The sequence below is a fragment of the Cyclopterus lumpus genome, chromosome 11, assembly GCF_009769545.1.
Source record: "Cyclopterus lumpus isolate fCycLum1 chromosome 11, fCycLum1.pri, whole genome shotgun sequence".
Classification (NCBI taxonomy): Eukaryota; Metazoa; Chordata; class Actinopteri; order Perciformes; family Cyclopteridae; genus Cyclopterus; species Cyclopterus lumpus.
In genome coordinates this window covers 12,660,528-12,681,712 of record NC_046976.1, presented here as the reverse complement: position 1 = coordinate 12,681,712, position 21,185 = coordinate 12,660,528, and the positions used below count along the sequence as shown (strand labels likewise).

At 43.1% G+C, this 21,185-nt stretch overlaps 2 protein-coding genes across 6 annotated transcripts in view; one reads left to right on the top strand and one right to left on the bottom strand.

Moving 5' to 3' along the window:
- The first annotated feature begins 635 nt into the window (after nucleotides 1-635).
- mpp6b (membrane protein, palmitoylated 6b (MAGUK p55 subfamily member 6)) lies at nucleotides 636-19,569 on the top strand. Of its 5 annotated transcripts, none has more exons than XM_034546074.1 (14): nucleotides 663-789; nucleotides 6,517-6,579; nucleotides 9,146-9,412; nucleotides 12,781-12,881; nucleotides 13,435-13,587; nucleotides 15,063-15,215; nucleotides 15,449-15,676; nucleotides 16,321-16,452; nucleotides 16,548-16,644; nucleotides 16,965-17,033; nucleotides 17,115-17,276; nucleotides 17,367-17,569; nucleotides 17,778-17,906; nucleotides 18,449-19,569. In XM_034546074.1, exons 3-14 carry the CDS (start codon nucleotides 9,271-9,273, stop codon nucleotides 18,623-18,625), a joined length of 1,746 nt encoding a protein of 581 aa, XP_034401965.1. In that variant the 5' UTR covers nucleotides 663-789; nucleotides 6,517-6,579; nucleotides 9,146-9,270; the 3' UTR covers nucleotides 18,626-19,569. The 5 variants fall into 5 exon arrangements, with proteins under 5 accessions (XP_034401966.1, XP_034401965.1, XP_034401964.1 ...); XM_034546073.1 differs by having other exon boundaries at nucleotides 672-789; nucleotides 12,781-12,899; XM_034546075.1 differs by lacking the exon at nucleotides 9,146-9,412 and having other exon boundaries at nucleotides 636-789; nucleotides 12,781-12,899.
- Nucleotides 13,686-21,185, bottom strand: part of ago2 (argonaute RISC catalytic component 2) — a 28,307-nt gene continuing 20,807 nt past the window's right edge. Inside the window, exon 21 of the mRNA XM_034546061.1 lies at nucleotides 13,686-14,144. The gene's annotated coding sequence lies outside the window, so the exon portion shown is untranslated. The remainder of the gene's footprint in view (nucleotides 14,145-21,185) is intronic.

Genomic DNA, 21,185 nt, shown 5'->3' with positions numbered 1-21,185 from the left:
TTGATATTCATGTGGTGGTTCAACATTGTATCCCAAGTGTGGAAGGAGCATTCAATCATTAATAAAACAGTAAACTGTAACGTTGAGGACACTAAACCATGAACTGAAGCCCTCTATCAGCTGAAGGCTGACATAATCTGCAGGGAGTAGATATATGAAAACGTATTACATGGAGTCTGGTCAAACTTTATGTGTCTTGCTATGGAAACTGACTAGTTTGTTAGTGACAGTTTGCCCTTGAATTAGTCTTGTGCCAGTAGCCTACCTTTATGGGATACATATGTTTATCATAACGTTTATATTATGGTACATGTTGAGTGAACATGTTGTACTTTACAGCTCTCTTAGTGGCACATAGCCCTCGGCCTTGTCACATTAGTCTCAAGCTATACTTTAAATAAGTGTATATGAGAGTAGGTTGCCCTGTCATGTTAACTCCATACACGATGGAAGTGCAGCGCCCCATTCAGGCACGTGCTTTTCTTTTAAAAGTCTACTTTAGCGTGAAATGATGCTTAGAAGTGTTTCTGTGAATGGGCCAGTGTATGACATTGTGACGGAAAGAAAATACTATACATCCTACAATGCGTTCACCGAGTGAGGGTTGTACCTGCGCTGCCATTGGTCAACGCTGTATGACGCAGGGGCAGGAGGCGGGGCCTGTCTTTTTGATTGGCGTCGTGTTCCCTGGTAGTCAGCCGCGGGACCAGGACAGACAGCTGAGGGGGCCCTGCATGTCCAACCGGGACGGTCGGTGGACTACCGCGACCTCACACGCACGATTCACAGGTAAGTCACGGCTCGGGGGGGTCACGTGTGATTTGAAGGTTTTGAATTCATTCATCCTCTCGCTCTCAAACGGGAGACAAAGACACTTTGCCGTGTTTGAGGTGCAGTGGAGTTTGACAGAGGGGCATGTTGGCCCCCAGTAGAGCCCGCTCTGCCAGTATTCAGACACACTTCAGTTGGCGTCGGTTCCTAGAGTGGAGTCCTCTTCCTTTTCCTGCATTACACAGCGGATGAGTTGTAGCCGAGTCGTAAGTGTGCGCACGCCACGGCCACAATGGCTCGGATGGGCAACAAAAAAATGGCCGCACGTGTGGCGATATCGGTGTGAATGTACAGTTGAGTGGTCAGCCCCCCCACCCCCACACCCCAAAAAAAAACGGCGCGAGCGTTTGACACGGATCCGGCGCACGGGTTTCAAGCGCACGGAATCTGGCGCACGGATGTGTCCATGCATGCGTCAGAACCGTGGCGTCGGTCCATGACTGGGGAGATTGCGTGAGAGAGCTGCAGGTTGTAGTGTGCAGACGGGGATGAAAAGGGGTCGAAATGATGGTCTGCAACCTCTAAAAAAAAAAAAAGACAGCGAAAGAGAGCGCGAGCGCGTTTACCGGCACAGCAACGTGTCCGAGACCCAGAACACTTCATTGAACAACTTTCACAGCAAAGACCAGCAAAGCTTTGTTTGTTTTTGAGCTGATGCTGAATGAAAACCGAGACGGGGGCCGGTGGTTTGGCACAAGCTGGCCGACCGGAGACGCAGCCAGACGGTCCTATTGATTTTTTTTTTTTTTTGTTGTCCACTGATATGTATAAATGCATCATCTAATAATAATGTACGAACGCGATGTCAAAAACACTTTTATGTGAGTGCTTAATCGAAAAATGAAACCACTTCTTAACAGACAACTCGCAATGGATGGTGGGACTTCCTATCCCAGAGTAGCACCGGGTCACTTGGCAAGGTTTATAGGACGTTTAGCCTCGTGCACGTGCGGGGGAAGCCCATGCACATACGCAACATCCTTGGGGATCCTGACTGGGAGTTGCTAAATTAGGCCACCAAACCACTGAGAAGGGGCAGCATGGATCTTGTGTGTGGGTTTTTCTCTCTTCCTTCCAATCATGCAATAAGCCATAATTTGATTTGTGGAAATCTAATAGGAGGAACAAAAAGAGGAAGGGAAGGAGACAGAGACAGTTTTAGTGGATTAGAGTAAATCTGCAGTCACTGTAGGAGAGTAAGGGTAAGCTTTATTGTTTGACTGAAGTTTGTGGATAAAGGCACACATGGACTTTTCAGCCCTCTATGCATTTTCCTTCCTGTCAAAGGGGGAAAGGTAAAACATGAATTTAATCGTGTGCTCCCAATGTTAGAACATACTGTTTGAGAGTTGTCAGTGAGTCATTCAGAGACCAAATCCAATGCCCAGAAGCTTCTACTTTTCCATTATGAATACGAAGCTATGGGAGAGATGGTACAGGAAAAAGGAGGGAGGAGTTAGAGAGAGAGAAGGAGAAAGGAACGCACACACACACACGCACACACTGGAGTGACTCACACATCCAAGCTTTGAACAACAGGATTGCTATCTACACACCTTAAAATCAACCCTTCCTGCCCTGCATCGCAGGTATGCCGAGTAAATAGCATATCTGTCAAGAAAGTACACAACAAAATGACTAACCTGTACTTTGTGTATATGAATTGAATTGTTACAGGCAAATGTTTTTGGCAGTTTTTGCTGCAGCCTTTAGTGCTGATTCACCGGATCTTGTCCATCATTAAACCCTTAAGGAGGCACACCACTGCAGAATAACAATAACATGATTCATAATAGTTTTGTTTTACACAAAAAACACCTCATTTTGTCTTTCATCTCCTAAATGAAGACAGAAATGTTGCATCTGTGATGCGGCGCTCTGATAAAAACTTAACAGACAGATAAATATGGCAAAATAATGATTGTATGTGAGATATTCATCCTCATTTCTCCAGCTCGTACAATAATAATAATAATAATTTGAGACTAATTTATTTTCCTTATCTCTTCCTCCCTCCCTCTTCTCACACATTTTCACCATTCAACATCAATTTTCCTATCTCATTACACGTTGCAGTCATGTTAAGTACTGTTGCATCACTTGGCCCTCCCCCAACCCCTCCCCATCTTTTCCCTAATACTAATGATCAGTATCAGGAGGCTGAGCGGAGGAAGGTGCAGTCGTGTGACGGATTAGATTATGTCAGGAGGAGGAGCTCGTTATTAAAGAAGAGTTTTGACAAGCCACGAACGGCCGTGTAATTATATCATCTCAAGCTGTGGGCAAAGCACAAACAGCCAAGCTGCGATATCGCAGACAAGGAGGTCATTTTTGGTGATACGGATTACGCAACAATTGATGCCTTTGTGTTAAATTGTGGTCAAATTGCTTCAGGTGAAGAGTAGAGGCAGCATGAATCAGCAGAAAATGTGGATGAAGCAGCCTGCTCATCATTTGAGGGAGCTTTGGAGAGGTTGAGCTGATTTAATTAACTTTCTGTGCACGGCACAATCAACGGCCACAATAGCAGGGTGGTAACTGGTCCGAGGACATGGTTATGGGGAATATTCTGCCGATATTAATCTGCTAAAACGGCCATCTTGGGGGCGGCAGTGTAATCCTCATATTGAGCGGCCGTGTTAACACATGGAGTGACCTAGATAGAGTTTATCTGGAGGCAGAGGGTGATGTGTGTGAGGCACGACAAGATGGGGTTGGTTAATTGCTGGTGGTTATATGACTACACACATCTACGTCCAAACACATGCTCCCTTGAATCTCTTGTGCCCCCGCAAGGACTCACTACCATACTGGTGTCATACAGCGCTCCAGCTCGGTGCTATGGGAAGTTTAATAACTGCCCTTTGCGACACCATGAGTCAGCCAATGGAATGACATCTGGGCTCCCAGGCAGGTCAGAGCTCACTGGCCTCTTTTGTGATTCTCAAGTCATCGAGAGGAACTGAGAATGACGGCTGCTCTCAGAGCAGCCGTCATTCGCCCCCCCGGCTCAGTCGTGCACAGGAGGGACAGTTTGTTTTTGTCAGGCAGAGAATAGAGGTGGACAAAATATATAAACACGGATTGAATGGTTTCTACCATGGATGCCCTATGGGCTTGACTGGGATGTGGCGTTGTACTCCATCAGAGACGATAACTTCACAGAATGAATGTGCTCATTGAGACACCGATTCTGAGGTAGAGGGAAATGTCCCGCCGCTAGCGTGACCAGAACTGGAGGAATTAAAACCAGCCTGCGGATGTTCCTCTGTGCTTTTAATAGCATGCACACACGCACGCACACATGTTTACATGTGTTAGACGGCAATGATGTTTAGTACAAAAACAAACCCTCTGATCCTTCCATAATCCCGCTTCCAAGAGCCGTCCATCATTTGAGTGCGTGGCAAGCAGGGGGCACTCAGAGGACGTTTGTTGGCTCGTCCTTTCCCCACACCAGCCAATGGCAGGCGAGCTCGGAAAATGACCACTTCCTGTGATTTTCCCTCTGTCCCGAGGAGGAAAGGTCGCCGGTGAAATATTCTTTTGCGCCTTGTAACCCGGTTATATGCATATATGCAAACTCTACAAAAGCAAATTCTCAGAAAGCATTCCTGGACATGCACAAATATATTCATTTGGTGCAACTAGAGTTACCTGGCAGTTACAGCCTTCGATGACCACTCACAACAACCTTTCTCTTTCTCTTTTTCATTTGTTCCCTCTCATCTCCCCAAGACCTGAGAAGCTTTTCCCACAACTCCGTCTCATCTTTAAGGATTCTCCTTGTGCATTTTATCTCTTCTCTCCCCTCTTGACCTGACTGTCTGCTCTGACTCCCCTGAGATTCTCCCAACTTCCTCAGCCCATTTTTTATGTATTCCTCTAACATCAAGTTGTGACTTTTCCCTTCTTATATTGCTAGGCTTTTTTCCACTCCTCCCTCACTCCCCTTTTCTGCCTTTTATTGGACCGGCCCGGCTCCTGCCCCGTGGTGCGGGGGATTTAGTGAAGAATTGCACCGGTGGCTTTGCCTCCATTAGCATTCTTCCAAGGGATATCTTTCACTTCCAATGAGCGTGCCGAGCCTGATTGTAATCTGCGTTGTGTAATGAATCGACCTCTCCATCTCTCTCTCTCTTATCCTCTCTATCTCTCATAACAGTAATTAGCTCCAGTATGCTGGTGAAAAGACCCCAAAACAGCAGCAGGGAATAATAGCAAAGCAGTGTTGAAAAGATGTCCCATGTTTGCTGTAATCAATGTGTAAAATGCTGTGATCGTCTCCAGTAGACACTGCGTTGTTATGACAGAGACCAGAGAGGAACTTAGAGACAAAGGTGGACGGTGCAATATCCTCCTGAGTGTGTCTGAGAGTTTATACTAATATATTCATATTCTGAACCGTAGCAAATTCAGTGCATGCTTCAATGCACTTTTTATCGGCAGGTGGAGGCTGTGATTTTGTAAAAAAATGTATAGGATCATCTTTCAAGCCACCTTCCTGTTCCTCCTTTCCTCAGAGCAAGATAAAGAGAGAAAGTCCTTTTAATCCACACCTTCTAAACTGTGGTTTTGGGGCTGATGCGGATGCCAATACTTGAGTGAAAACCATGACATGAGCTTGACAGTTAATTCTTGGCCTTGTAAATAGATAAACAATCTCAACTCAGGTTCCACTTACTTGTTTTGAAGCTTTCGATCATCTTTCTTTTTCATCAGCACGTAGTTTCTCAAAGGTCACAGAGCGGTACACGGTGGACTCTTCCTACATGTTAGAAGTTGAAGGAGACACTTATCTTTTTCTGATAAATTCCAGAACAAGAACAACTAATTGTAACATGAATTGTGACCGTGATACATACATACATTTTACATGTTTTTGGCCACTGGTGGACAAACTATGAAGACTGTTTCTAAATTGCCTCAAACTTAGTTTGGCTTCTCCTCTTCGGCATCTTATTATTAACATAACTTATGGAGTAACATATACAATTGCGATATATCTTCAATAAGATAATATCGATTTGATATGTTGGCCTGGCTGATTTGCGCTACCTCTACAATGTAGGGATGACTGTTTGTTGTTGTTTACCCACCACTTCGTTTACCAGCCAACACATACAATGATACAGATATCAATGACTCGGCTAATGATATTGATCCTCCAATACACAGGTCTTGCACTATGTGACACACAAATAGACTGTTTACAAGTGATAGGGAGAACCGTGTCTTTCTGGGAATGAATGGATACTGCTTTGTCATCACTCCGAGAGAATAGTGGCCATTTACTATATTGGCGGCACAGTGCCAGCTTACGATGCAGGCATCCTCGAATAGCATCCTCGATGAATCGTCCTCGATGACTCTGCATCACGCTGAACAGACCGCGGTCTCAGTCTGCAGAGGAGACTCCTATCTGGCAGGAGACGGGGATGACAAAGATAGATGAAACGGATGATCCACTAGGAAAAAAAAAAAGAGTCATTACCCGTGTGTGTGTGTGTGTGTGTGTGTGTGTGTGTGTGTGTGTGAGTGTGAGGGATGAGCACGATTACGAATCTGAACATTCAAGCAAGTGTGCGTTTGAGGAATGATGAAAACTTCTGTGCAGGAACGCAAGTAGGACTGGATATTTGTGTCTCATAAGCTGAACGTTCACACGTCTCTCCGTCTCTCCAGGTCTTCACAGTGGACTGATGAGCAGCCAGTAGGACCGTGGTTGGGCTACACCAACTGGCACAGGTAAAATCAACTTCCTCGCCGCCTCTCTCTCAGTACGGACTTGTTGGAGACGTTTAGGAACAAACTCTCTGCATGCTTACATGCTTTTGTCGGGTCAGTGGGAGGACTTCCTGTCTCAGAAGCAAGGGTGTGCTGATCACTGCTATTAAAAAGAAATGTCCATGTGGATTACACAAAATACTTTCTCTGTACGTTAAGGGCCATGCTAATGTGAATCTAAAACTGTGAAATTGAAGATTCAGTTTTATATAACACTTATCTGTATATCAACATGTACTGCCTATGAATCCTACCTAACTATGGCTGGCAGGAAGCACTTCTCTTTCATTATTGGCCATTTTTGGGTACCATTTACATTTTTGTCCCTGCAGTGTATAATATTTGTTGGATGATTCTCCACCTGTGGATAAATATTCAAGTTTGATCAAGGGTACAGCTTTCTTACTCATTTAGGCCTCCTGCCTTACAAATACAGAACGTGGCTTATTGCTGAGTAATCAATTTATTTGAATCAAACAGTGCAATCTTGTTTAGCTCATTATTGTCTTGGTAGTCAGTTATTTTCTTAATGCCTGTGTTAACTTCACATGATGCTTGATGTTTTGGACACAGAGCTGTTCTGCCTCATGTGAGCTAACACTTTTTCTAAAGAGGAACAATTAGGCCAACATTCACGAACTGTGAATGGCATTTTGTTCTGTCGGTCTTAATTTCAACTAACAGGAAAATACTATAACACCGTAGTGATGTCCAAAGTGAAACTCTTCTTTCACTCTGGAGTCAGAGGCAGTTAGCAAACCATCACCAGACTAGACTAGACTCGACCAGACCAGACCACTGCATCACACTGTTGGCGGCGTAGAGATGTTTGGACACTGGATATGGAGAGAAGGAGAGGGAGATCCTGTAATCCTGTGAGTTGGTGGCCGGATTAAAATCCCATGTCGCGGATTGGGGGAGGGGTTGACTGGTCATGTGGAGTAGGCAATGGAGGGAGAGGAGGGTCGGATTAAAGCCTACAGATCTGCTACTTGCACAGCTGTGTTGCTGTGGGAGGGGCCTGTTCTGGGTGACTCTAAACACTGGGATGTATTGGCTGACTCGTTTGTGTTTCCACTGCATCGTGACAGCTTTGCTATTTCACTTCCGTCTTTCGGGCTTTCAGTTCGTCAGCCCGTCATTTTGGTCGAGACTGAAGTATCTCAACAAGTATAGGATCAATTGCCATTACATCTTTGACAGTCATTCGTTGTCCCCAGAGGATGAATGCTACATCATTTGGTGATCTTCTGACATTTTATCTAGTGCCACCAGCAGGTTAAAGATCTCACTTATCAAATGAAATATATCAACATTTACTGGATGGATTGGCGCTAAATATCATACATTCACCAGATGGATTGTAATAATTGTGATTATCTTCTGATTTGTAATCTAGCGCCTTCCATCGGGTCTAAATTTGTATTCTTCTGTATAAATAAAAGTATGTTAACATGTTGAACTAAGATGGTCAACATGGTAAATGTTATAATAGGTAAACATTTGCAAGTTAGCCTATTTAACATTAGCATTCTGACGATAGCATTTAGAATCACAAGTGTTTTTTGCATCTCTCTCAACTTGCACGGAAATAGAAATTACTGCAACCATGCTGGACAAATGGAGGTAAAGAGGTGTAAATATGTGGCGTGTATATAAATAACAAAGTTCCTACTAAGAAACCAGCTTCCCCAAAAGTATTTAGGCTCAATAAAGCAGCATCTTAAATTGTTAAATAGCAGCCCCAAAATGTCCATAAGCCGGTCAGCACATCCGCTCACTAATTAAGTAACGCAAAGAAGAAGAAAAAGTTCCCATTAGGTGACACATGCTGCGTTAAGGAGGTGGACGACTTCTGAGGGAATACGTACGAGCATGATCTGCACATGCTGAGAGTTTCTGCACATTGCTGCAGCGGGGTGTCCAAACCACAAGCAGAGTGAATGAGAGAAAGAAGGAGGAAAAGAATGGGAATGTGGGGTCAGGCGCCCTTCAGTAACACTTGTGTAAGATTACTTACATCATGACACATTCAACTGGTGTGTGTGTGTACCTCAGTCTAGACAAGTGGGGCAACTACATTTTGGGTGGGGTCGGGGCAACAACAGGAGGGGTACTCAAGCAAGCCCTCAACAGCAGGAGAGGATTGTGGGATTATGTGTGTGCGTGTGTGTGTTATCAACGGTGGGGGGTTGATGGTTAAGAAGGGAAGGTATTAAAGCCAGAGTGGAGGGAGGAGACTGACAAGCATTGCACATATGTCCACATCTGTGTTTGTTCTCCAGCTTTCTACCTCTCTCTGTCTCTTCACGACTGTCTTTCTGAACTTATCTTCACATTAGCCTCTTCCCTCCTTAAATTTCTCCCCCTCATCTTTCCTCATCCTCCCCAATCCTCTGTCCCTCCCCCGTCTCTTAACGTACCCTTATCTTAATCCCACTCTGTTGACGATCTTTTTGCTACTAGCGTTCTCTGTCCTCAATCCTCTTCCTCTGTACTCTCTCTCTCTGTGTTTTTGGGAGTTTAGTGGGTCAGCAGTGCCAGACAAGACGATTGGAGGACAGAAGACATAGTTGCAGACCTACGGGCGGTTTACTAGTGGTTAGCCTTAGCATACTTGTGGCAGCAGAAAGGAACAAGGAGGTCTTGGCGATGGTCACAGCTATGGAGGATGCCTGTCCCAATGGGGTAAGGGAGGAGGAGGAGGAGGAGGAGGAGGTAACGTCCCCGGGACAGCTTGGCGTGGAGGGGCCCCCAGCAGTGCAGTCCACCCAGGAAGCAGATACGTCAGGAGGTGAGGAGGAGGAGGAGGAGGGGGGAGAGGTGTCTCCTGGGAGGGGAGAGATACTGTCATCTTTGATTTAGTCTTTGAGGGATTGATAGAAGGCAGTTTAGTCTGTCAAGTAACTCCTTCAGAAGGAAGTGGTTGTCAGATTTTTTATCTTGAAATGTAGATCTGACAATCCTCTCGAGCGCTGGTTCCCAAACTCCCAAAAATGTCTCATGTATCCCCACAGCCCTGTCAGATTAATTTAAGTACCCATTCGTCATAACTAGATGTTATTTAGCACTGTTCATTTTACAAAACAATATATTCAGGGAAATGAAACAGTTAAAGTTGGTTTGGTCATGTTTTGTATTTGTACTACTACGACTTGGTAGAGGCAAAAGCTTCCCTTCAACCATTTACCCGTGAGTTTTAACCATTCTACCAGTTAGGCCCCTATATGTATTACTTTGAGTTATTTTAACAGTTTATTGTGTTCATTCAGCTGTCTATTTCAACCGTTTTCCAATTAGTTTTGGCTAATTCTTTATGCATTGATTGAACTGTTTCAACGGTTTATTCATTATCTTAAAGTTGTACCCAACCCTTCAACCATTGACCTATTTCTTTCAGCTAACGTTAACTATGTCAATGGTTTATTCATGATCATCAAGTTTTAGCCAACAAGTCAACCGTTGACCCATTTCTTTTAGCTAACGTCAAACGTTTATTAATTTTCCTACATTTCTAGCTATTATTTCAACCCAAGCTATCTATTTAAACCATTCATGCATTAGTCTGATAATTCAACCTATTATCGAGGAGCTTATCATTTAAACCGTTAACCATTATCTTCGCTAACATTTTTAACTGTTTATTTATTACTTTCAGCTAACTGTTTAGACCTCTGCTCCCTGGCTAACTAGCCAGCTAGTTTTCGTGCACTTTGAAATTGCACCAGCTAAAATGAGTTTAGCTAGTCTCCAGTCTTTCCACACATCTTCTATCAACTGCTCGTAATTCTGCTTGGAATCACTGCTCGCTTCGAGAGTTGCCTGTTTTCTCTGTAGGCGATTCAATTCTTAACCTGCATTATTAGAAAAAAACCACAGTTAAATATAATTTGTTTTGGGTGATGTTACTTGTGTGCCAGTAAAGATCTCTGATCTCCATCTTGTCTCGCATTCCTTGAGAAACCAAGTTAGGAATTACTAAGCAGGAAGGCTCTGCATTCACAGCACACAGTGCTGGTGGGTGTACATATAGACGCGGTGGTTAGATGGTTAGAGACTGCAGACCGACCACAGTACCACAGAGGGAGGTATTAAACACAGGTAAACAGGATTATTCATTATGTATAGATGAATTAACCAGCTGGGGAAAAAAACACTCTACTGTAACTGTCCAGTGCTGTAATCTCTTAGATTTGACAATTTCTTCAGGCCGGGTTTAAAAAGAGACTTGTAGGTGGTTGTATCTCCATGGCATATTTCATTGGATTATAGAGACTTTAGGTAGGAGGCTTTAGTTCATCTCCAATCTCTCACAGGGTAGAAAAGCATCATAGAGTTGATGTTAGTTAGGTTGAGTAATATAGACACAAGTACATGTGGCAGTGGGCTGTGGACGAGCTTGGATGAGCAAACATTCCTGTGGTCGAGGACACAGTGACACAATGAGCTGACCAAGTGGGCGAAGGTCAGCTCAAAGAGCACAACAACTCGGGATCCAGCTGTTATCTCGGTGTATTCTTTTGATTTTGTAGTCAGATCAGTTCAAGAATGTAAGTAAGGTCAGTTTCATGCGTCTTTTGAAAATTGGAAAACACAATATTCGCTACATTTCAGGAGGTCTTACTGACTTATTGTAAGTGTGATTGAATGAGAGTGGCGAAATTAAGCTGGTGGTTTAATACTTTATGTGTTTGCACACTAATGTGCAAACACATAAAGTACATTGGTGTACTTGTGAACATTGGTGTGGGGTCCCCACAGTAACTGAATATTCTGCTCATACATACTACTTATCTGAATGTAGCTTTAGATTAGGCCCCTGTGTCGTCATGCAGTAAAGGTATTGCTTTATGGATATACAGGTTTAACAGCCTGCAGTGCAGTTTTTAACATCCCTCCCCTATTTGTTCTTCTTTAAGAGGACCATACATATGTAAGGTTTGTTTTTGCATGGCGCCTTTGTACTTACGCAGTCCGTCTGTTCGGTGGTTATCAAGTCACAGGTCTTCGCTGCATTGTCAGGTAAATTGTCTCCCTCTCCTCCTTCTTAATCATACAACTGTTTGGCATTTGTGTGTATGATGGATGATTGAGCATGACACTGTCAAGCTGTAGTTTAACTAAAGTGGCAATTTCTGTGGTCCAAGCTGGGAAAAAATACAATTTTAAATGAGACTGAAATACAGAAATGCATTTAGATGGAAAATACTACTCAACCCTTACAAAAGACGTGCATGTTTTATATATACAAATTTATATTTTCATAAACAGTCATATTCAGTCTATGGTATGTCCAAAACACATCTGTGAATTGATCATGTGAAATTATGGTTTACATGAGATATTTCATGATTCCACAAACAACCATATTTAATAACTTAATTGTTTGTTTTTTTTCAACAAAAAAGCAGATTGAAGGATTGTGTGGGACTTGACTTCATGACACAGAACATGAGTCAAGGTTAAAGATGATAATCATAGGCTCATAATCATAGAGTGAACCAATTGTAGACGCGTGCTGACTGGACATATTCACGTCCCACATGAAGGTTTGATGACACAGAGAGTCACACACGCACGTTCCCATGCCTTTAAGTGTCTTAAGTGGGCTTACGTGGGCTTTGAGACCCCGGCATTAGGGCGCTAGCTGCCTGTTACCTTTGGTCCACACCTCTCCCTCTCTCTGTGTGTGTGCACAGAATACAAGGCTCAGCAGAGTTCATTTGACTAAGAACATTTGAATGTGGGGACAGAGTTTGATCTCTGGACTCTTTCTAAACTGAACATATGCATCCTGAACTGAGCAAACTTATTGTAACTCCAGATGGACCTTAAATGTTATATTTTTGGGGACCAGGCTGTGTGGTTGGTGTACAGAACTCTGTATTAAGAGAGCGAATTGGCTCCAAACGTGGCCACGGTCTCAACTTCATTATATGTACACAATGTGTGTCTCCTAATTTGAAGCATTTTGGGGTCATTTTATAATGATTAAGAAACCTGAAAGTTAGAGATTGGGACTGATATTCATAAACTAATTCACGTGTGTGTGTGTGTGTGTGTTTATGCTTTATATGACTTTCACGCCTCGCTAACTCTCCTTATCTCCATTGTTCTTTGTCTCCGTCTGCATGTTTCTTATCTCTCGACCCGTCCATCCAGTCATGCAGCAGGTGTTAGATAAGCTGGGTGAGCTGCCCACCTCCACGGGCGCCAAAGACATCGACCTGCTCTTCCTGCGCGGCATCATGGAAAGTCCCACTGTACGCTCCCCGGCTAAGGTAGCACACACACATAGCTCAGGGTGAGCATCTGTGAGCGGACTAACCGCTAGCCACCCCGAGCCCCACCTTGCCCTCACGCTGCTCGTAGCAGTGCTTTGCTTGCTGTGGCTTCGGTGCTGAAGTACAGTAAGGCTCTGACTAACAGAGTGCTCATCGCATCTGCACATGGAGGGATTGCACAAACGCATGCTGGGCCTTTTATGTTTAATGCTTTGCAACACCTCTAACACACACCCTCACTACTGTAGCAGGTCCTGTGAGCAGCAAGTTCAGTTAGAGGGCAGCTGTTGCCATTTTTCCACCATTCAGTTTATGAATAAAACATTCATTTAAACTACTTTGAATTTGAACATTGTCACACAAGGCAGATGGCTTGCTTACAGAGCAAAAATAATTCCAAAGTCAATCAGGGATTACCTGTATGTAGAATCCAATATAATCAGTGATCAGTTTCAACATAACACACAGAGAGCAAAAACACTACTACAGTCTCCACCCATCTACCCTCGCTGAGCCTCTCTGTCTCCCCCAGGCTCACGAACAGCTGGAGGAAGTGAAGCTGGAGGCGGTGCAGGACAACAATGTAGAGCTAGTGACAGATATTCTGGGCGACATCAACAATCTCACGGTGAAAGACGACGGCGCGGCCGAACTGTCCAGGATCCTCAAGGAGCCACACTTCCAGGTGAGACGAGGGACACGCATCTCACACACACACACACACACACACACACACACACACACACACACACACACACACACACACACACACACACACACACACACACACACACACACACAGGTAAAGGTAAAACAGACATGACTTATGGAAGGAATTGTCCTGCTTGTGGATTGAATATTGAGTTTGGGAAGTAATATACAATAGTTGTGACAACACCTCAAAAAGGCTTTCATATGATGCTTTTAAATTAATGCCAGAATTCTGTATTATGTCACTGGGTGTGTGAAAAAGAGATTAGTCTTCATATTTTTTTGTTCAATAGTTTACAGTAGGGTGAATATAAAGCCCAGCCTAGAGTTGTAATGTTATGACTGTAGTTACAGTAGCACAGAGCAGATTTTTTGGATTCCGTCCTCCTCAATAGAACATTAACCTTTATCCTTAGACCTACCAGGGGCTTTACACAGACTCGACCAATAGGATTCAGACTTACGAGCCCAGCAAAGCACCAATCGGAGCCCTTTCTGTTGTAAGCTGAAGGATAAGACCCTGTTGACCTACTGAGAGTAGAGAGACAGAGCGGGAGGGAGAGACGAGTTGGGAAGAACATGAGGGAAACAATTTTACATCACATCAAATACAAAGTGTGAGTTTACAGACTTTCTTTTCTTCACCAATAAATTGCCTCTCTGTCTTAAAATATATTTTTAAAAGAAGTGCTGTTAGCATCTCAAAAAGCAGGCTTGAAAGAACGTTTGAGGATGGATATTCAGCAAACCAACAATTAATTGATTAGATTTGAAGGGTAATCCATATTTGGGATTTGAGCCATTAGATGATTGTTTTTCTCTATTATTTATGAGCACCCAGACTTCCTAGTTTAGTGTTTAAACAGCTTGGTGTTTACATTTAGATTGTTTTTTAATTATTTGGAAAATCAAACCCAGAAGACACACAATAAACAAACTTATAGAAGCTGCAGCTTTGCAAACTAGATAATTAGTCAGTGTTGGTAAAAGCTTCTGTTCTTCTGTCTGCCTTTGAGTTGACTCTGATACTACATCATCATACTATTTATCCACATATTCTACCCTAGATATCAATCATCTCATTTTGCTTTATAATAATAAAGTTACTGTTTTTTAAACATTATTTACAGCGAGCCATGTGACTTTTGCGAATCCGTGGACTGTTGACATTTACCCGATAATCCTAAAACATAACATAACAGTAGCAGAAGTGGAAAACAGTCATAAAGTCTGCAAACTGGCTCGATAATGTTACTGACACAGCAGTATCTTTCTCGAGTTTTCCAAGAAGAAGTAATGCTGTAGCAGCAAAACCACTGAGTGTGTTGAGTTGAACAATTGTGGGTTTTATGGCAAATACTTCTTTTTATTAGTAAGAGGAAGAATTAGCTTTTTCTTCTTTCATCATTACTCTCTCCCTCTCAATGTGTCCTCCCCTCATTCTTGCAGTCTCTTTTGGAGGCACATGACATGGTGGCTTCTAAGTGCTACGAGGTCCCGCCCCCGACTGAGATGGCCAATGATGCGGCAGTGAACAGTGCTCTGATGCAGGCAGATGCTGTGCGCATGATTGGCATCCGAAAGAAGGCCGGAGAGCCACTGGTGAGCAGAGAAAGACCGCCTGAGTGTATCTGCTTATGTGTATGTGTGGATACTGCTAGAGGGGAGTGGTTGAGTACATGAATTACCAAGTGAGTCACTATGATGCATGTATATACATATGCGTAGATGTCAGTATGATTGTGGGTGAGGATGAGTAAAGCAGGGTGCGTGCGTGCGTACTAAAATCCGATATGAGAGGGTAAACATCACCCTGCTTTCTTCTCCTCCTCAAGGGAGTGACATTTCGTGTGGAGAAAGACGACCTTGTCATTGCTAGAATTCTTCATGGCGGCATGATCGACAGACAGGGTCTGCTCCACGTAGGCGACATTATAAAGGAAGTGAACGGGAAGGACGTCGGCAACAACCCCACTGAGCTGCAGGAGATGCTCAAAGACTGCAGCGGAGGGATCACACTGAAAATACTCCCGAGCTACCGAGACGCTCCCGCACCTCCGCAGGTAAACACACACGGGAATCTCAAACGAGATGATAATGTAAACACAAGCACCATACCCTTATGTAATGAGTGGCAGATGTTGGGCAGTGGTACAGGGCCTGTGATCTGTTCTTCAGCCCTCCCACAATCCCCTTAGCAGGAATGTGAACCCTGGGAGCCCTATTAATAACACTCCACATGCTATCTGGGTCACACTAGCTGTTTCTGTCTTTAGCACACACTACACACATACACACACACACACACACACACACACACACATGCTTCCTGTCTCATCTCATGCTCCCTCAGATGGAAAGTACAGTAATTTTAGATAATTTTAGATATTTTTCCTCATACGTGCACCACAGATTTGTCGACCAGTTGTGGCTCCTGAGTATAAAGAAACATTGTGCATCCTGAACAAATAAGAACAGCTGTGTTGGGTGCATTGTGGGACGTTGGATGTAATGGGTGTGAATGAGCCACTGTTACTGTGTCCGTGTGTGAGACAGCATGCTGAGCTTGAGTCTCTTCATTTTTCTAGTTTTTGGAGTATGTCACTTGGTTTTTGTCCACAAATCTTTTATCTCTCTTTTCTAAGCGAGCCAATGAGTGTAAATGAATTCCCACAAAGACTCCAAACTGTGCTTGTGTTCGTCACAGGTGTATGTGCGCCCGTACTTTGACTACAACCCAGCAAATGACAACCTGATCCCATGTCGAGAGGCAGGGATGGCCTTCAAGAAAGGCGACATTCTTCAGATTGTCAACAGAGAGGATCCCAACTGGTGGCAGGTGAGTTTACCTCCATTTCTTTCCTTTGAGTGTCTGCCAAATCACAGACATAAGGATCTCAAGACTTAACTGCACTGATCTGTAATCCGTGCCAGGCGTGCCATGTGGTCGCTGGAGCTACGGGACTGATACCCAGTCAGTTCTTGGAAGAGAAGAGGAAAGCTTTTGTCCCTCGAGACTTTGATGGATCAGGTATGTTAGTGAGTGCGCTTCTCAGTGGTGTTGATACCTGACCCTTTGAATAAACACTGAATGGTGCTTTAGTGGGGAGCCAAAACATCCAGAAGTTTCCCGTTTCCCTCCTAAAGCAATCCTGATGTTGAAAATATGGATTGGCCAGAAGCCCATCAACTGGTTTTCTGCCACTTCTCTATTGCTTTTACCACTGAAAACTGATGTATGGCATAGTCAATGTTTCCAACACTTTGAGTGCTCCATGCCTGCCCCCTTCTGGCCAAAGGATGTAATAGCAAAGACATACAAGCACATCAATGTTCTGTCTTGTTTTGTAGGGATCCTTTGTGGGACCATAGCTGGAAAAAAGAAGAAGAAGATGATGTACCTGACAGCCAAGAATGCAGGTCAGAAGACTTTTCATGCTGTTGACATTTTTAGTATCTCCTTCTTGCGTTGGCTAATAACTGTGCTTGTGTTTTAAACAGAGTTTGACAGACATGAGCTGCAGATCTACGAGGAAGTGGCAAAGGTGCCAGCATTCCAGAGAAAGACGCTGGTTCTGATTGGTGCTCAGGGCGTGGGCCGACGCAGCCTGAAGAATCGCCTGATGGTCCTCCAACCCACTCGCTTCGGCACCACGATGCCCTGTAAGTCATGCTTGGGTTTTGACCGTTTCTAAATTCTGTCTCACCGTAACACAAGAAATGTGTATGCAACTTTTACAAACATGTTTTTAGACACTTCCCGGCGGCCCCGCGATGACGAGCTGAACGGCAATTCCTATCACTTCACTTCAAGGACGGAGATGGAGGTGGACGTGAAGGCCGGCCGGTTCCTGGAGCACGGCGAGTACGACGGTAACCTGTACGGCACTAAGATCGAGTCCATCCACGAGGTGGTGGGCACAGGACGCACCTGCATCCTGGACGTCAACCCACAGGTAAGAGGAGGTTTAGAAAGGGTTAAAAAAAAAGAAAGAAGGCGTTGAGGGTCGTCTCAGAGAAAAACGTGGGCAGCAAAGTCATGTGTCTTTGAAATATGAAGGGACCTGAGGTTGATTAGAGAAATATTTCTAAATGAAATCTCCTGTTCCAGGATTCTATATTGTTTGACACAGCTGTAACATTACCTACTGTGTCTCTCCTCAGGCTCTGAAAGTACTGAAAACAGCGGAGTTCATGCCTTATGTGGTGTTCATTGCAGCGCCAGATTTTGACACTCTCAAGGCCATGCACAAAGCTGTGGTGGACGCGGGCATCACCACTAAGCAACTCACGGTTGGTTAACAACGTCTTTACAGTACCCACAATCAGACCTGTTAATGCCTATCCATACCCCCGAGGGGCGGTGGCATCCTAGTCAAGTGAACTTTAAAATGAACAATAACACACTGTAAGCACACATAAAGTCCGACATTTTAAATTTTATTAAAATATATTAACATGTATTTATGTTTTTATTACTACTCTATATTATTGGACCATTATTACCGATATATTAACAAGTATTTTCATGTTTTATTTTGTTGATAGGGCTCACTTATGATATTGTTGGTTTGTAAAATGTAATTTTTTTACTGAAACATGAATTGGCATAACAAGTATAAAGTAGTGTATAACTGAACAAGTAGATGGTACTTGAGTAAATGACAAAATAATAAACGCTACCTGACGTTTTTTTCCTTCTTCTAGAGAGTAAGTCCAATCAAATACTCAGCAGTCTCCCTTTATTTGCCCACCGGGTCCTCCATTCCTCGGTAGTTCTGGCGTGTGCAGGGTATCTCTGGTAGCTCGTATATGTTCCCTCTGTGTGTTGGCAGGATGTGGACCTGAGGAAGACGGTGGATGAGAGCGCTCGGATCCAGAGGGCTTACAGCCACTACTTTGACCTGACCATCGTCAACGACAACCTGGACAAGGCCTTCGAGACGTTACATGCCGGCGTGGACAAACTGTGCAGTGAACCCCAGTGGGTCCCGGTGAACTGGGTTTACTGAGGACCAGCTACACTGACCACTCTGAGCGGGTCTCACTGACCCACCAGCATGTCTGTGACCACAAAGGCCAAAGAAGAGGAGAAGAAGGCAGTTACTTCTGCAAAATAATATGAATAGTTTAAAAAACCAGGAAAAAAAAAAATCGTATTGCTCTTCCTCCTCTTGGGCCTGCACGCTGTGCAACTTTTTTTCTACTCAAAACTCAAAGGGAAAGAGTGCTTATTTATTTTATAACTTTTTATGAAAGATCTTTCTATTCAATGTGGAATTCCATTGAGAATGAGACAAAAAAATCTGGTCACATAATCGGGCCATATTTTTGCATTAATTTATTGTTGTAGTCACTTCTTATTTTGTAGTTGTTTCCCTGGATTTCATTTGTCCGTCTGTGTTCACGGACATCCAGGATTCATGATCTCCATCCGAGCTCCAATAGGAAGACGAGTGAAGGAGATGGATGAGAAGATTGTCCAGGAAACCTGTGTCGGTGTCACACATCATTCACGTCCAAACAACTTAATCCTTCAATGTTCTTAATGTAGCTGGCCCTAAACAACTTCATCCGTGTCCTCCACACGAATAACTGTGCGGAAATAAAGAAAATGCCTGTGTGCACGAATCCTCTAGTATGTAAAAGAGAAACTTTAATGTTCTTTTTCAAGATCAAACACTGTTCATTTTGTCTGTTTTGTTTTCTTACACTAGTTTTCCATCAGCATGGTGATTTCTACATGTAGAGTGTAGTGTTTTGTCACACTTTTGAGCCATTGGTTTGTTTTTAATTTCCCTGTCGGACCCCCTCATCTTTGCCGTCTACATAAGCCAATTTGTTAATGTTTTATATATGTGAATGTGGCACAAACCGACTCCCTCCTTATGGTCCTTCTCTTAAGTGTTGCAGTATGCCAAAGTCCGATCATACTCCAAATAAAGTTTGAAATTCACCCTTTTGATAAATGTGATTGGTATTTCAACTGCAGGACTATGCAAATGTATGCTTTCAATATACTACTTTGGATGGGAAATGCATGCCTAGGGGTAAAACTAACACTATTGTAGGTCCTAAAGATTTTGTAAATCTTTTTCAAAATAGGTTAAAATATATATATTTTTTAAATGACATTACGGTCTGGCTATTTGACTAGTGACTACTTTCAATAAGTTTGTTCTGAAACTCGTCTTGGACTTCAAGAAAATACATTTAAAACCCTAATAAATTACTTTGTATGAATATTCTTATCTCACAATCTGTGCCATGTTTTAGTGTCTTCACATCAACCCCTTTGTCTCCAGATGTTTACATTTATCTCAGCCAAGTTATGACGAATACACTTTAATAAACCTCACAAGTTTACTTTTTAAAATAAGTGTATAGTATTTGAATGTATACCTCGACAAATTACTGGCAAATAGTGACATACCTCAAATCGCCTGGACCAAAATGTGCGTGTATCAGTAACTATCATACATCTAATAGTCAAAAATATTATAGAGGAAAGGTCCCGAGTCCTTGAATAACATTGAGCATTTGAAAAGGAGCTCACATGCACTGACTTACACCTAAAGCACATGGCCATGTAAACAAAGCAAGGAGACACACACAGAGAGAGAGTGACTTGATGCTCTGCTGGTTATTACTCCACTATATCTTTAGTTTGCTACTTCATAAACGGTCGTGAAGTTAAAGACATCTCCTTTAAAAGTTGTGACTGGTGAAAAGGTTCATGAGAATTAGAGGTGCAAAACTAAAGTCAAAATCCATTCTCCTCCGTACTAACGAGGCTTCTGTTATAAAGCTCTCCTGTGAAAAAGAGAACTGTATTGGCAGAACTCTAAGAAATATCTTCAAGCCTGGGCAAATAAAGCCTAAACCTTTGGGTCGGCTTTAGCTCATGGGGAGAGTAATCCCAAGTGTCCTTGAGCAAGACGCTGGACCCCCAGTTGCTCCCCGGGCGCTTCACTGCAGCCCACTGCTCCTTAATAACTAAGAATGGGTCAAATGCAGAGAACAATTTCCCCAATAAAGGATACTTTATTATTATTAAACTACTTTTAAGTTTGGTTAACTGACCCCTTAAATGACTTTTAACCAATTTGCAAAGAAGTCATTGTGTAATTAAGTTAAAAAGGTGCAACATATTTGATGCCAGGAAGAGGGTTGGAGATTATCTGATAAACTCAAGAGGTCAACTCAGAAACCCTAACTATTAATTAATGCAGCAGCACAAGTAATGTCTCCTTTTAAGTGCTTTTAATTATATTGATAATACTGGATGGGTCAAAAAATGTTAAAACATTGTGATTTACATTTGTATTAAAACAGAGAAATGTAGTTTTGTGATGGACGAGACTATAATTGATGAAACAAAAACAGTTTATAATTCCAGTGGCCTTTTTCTCTCTAATAGGCAGCCATTTGAAAACAGACATGTTGGCATGTCACAGTAGTAGAAGGACACATGTCAATAACAAAATGAGTAATGGTTTAATTCCATCTAACTGTCAATTTCCTGATTCTGGGATTGTGCTCCGTGTCCCAGTTATGACCTGCTGGGACACT

Excerpts from the sequence above, each read along its gene's own strand:
- mpp6b (XM_034546073.1), top strand. The coding sequence starts at position 9,271 with ATGGTCACAGCTATGGAGGATGCCTGTCCCAATGGGGTAAGGGAGGAG. Across the intron at positions 16,453-16,547 it reads AGGATCCCAACTGGTGGCAG|GCGTGCCATGTGGTCGCTGG; the intron begins GTGAGTTTACCT and ends AATCCGTGCCAG. Across the intron at positions 17,034-17,114 it reads CCTGACAGCCAAGAATGCAG|AGTTTGACAGACATGAGCTG; the intron begins GTCAGAAGACTT and ends TGTTTTAAACAG.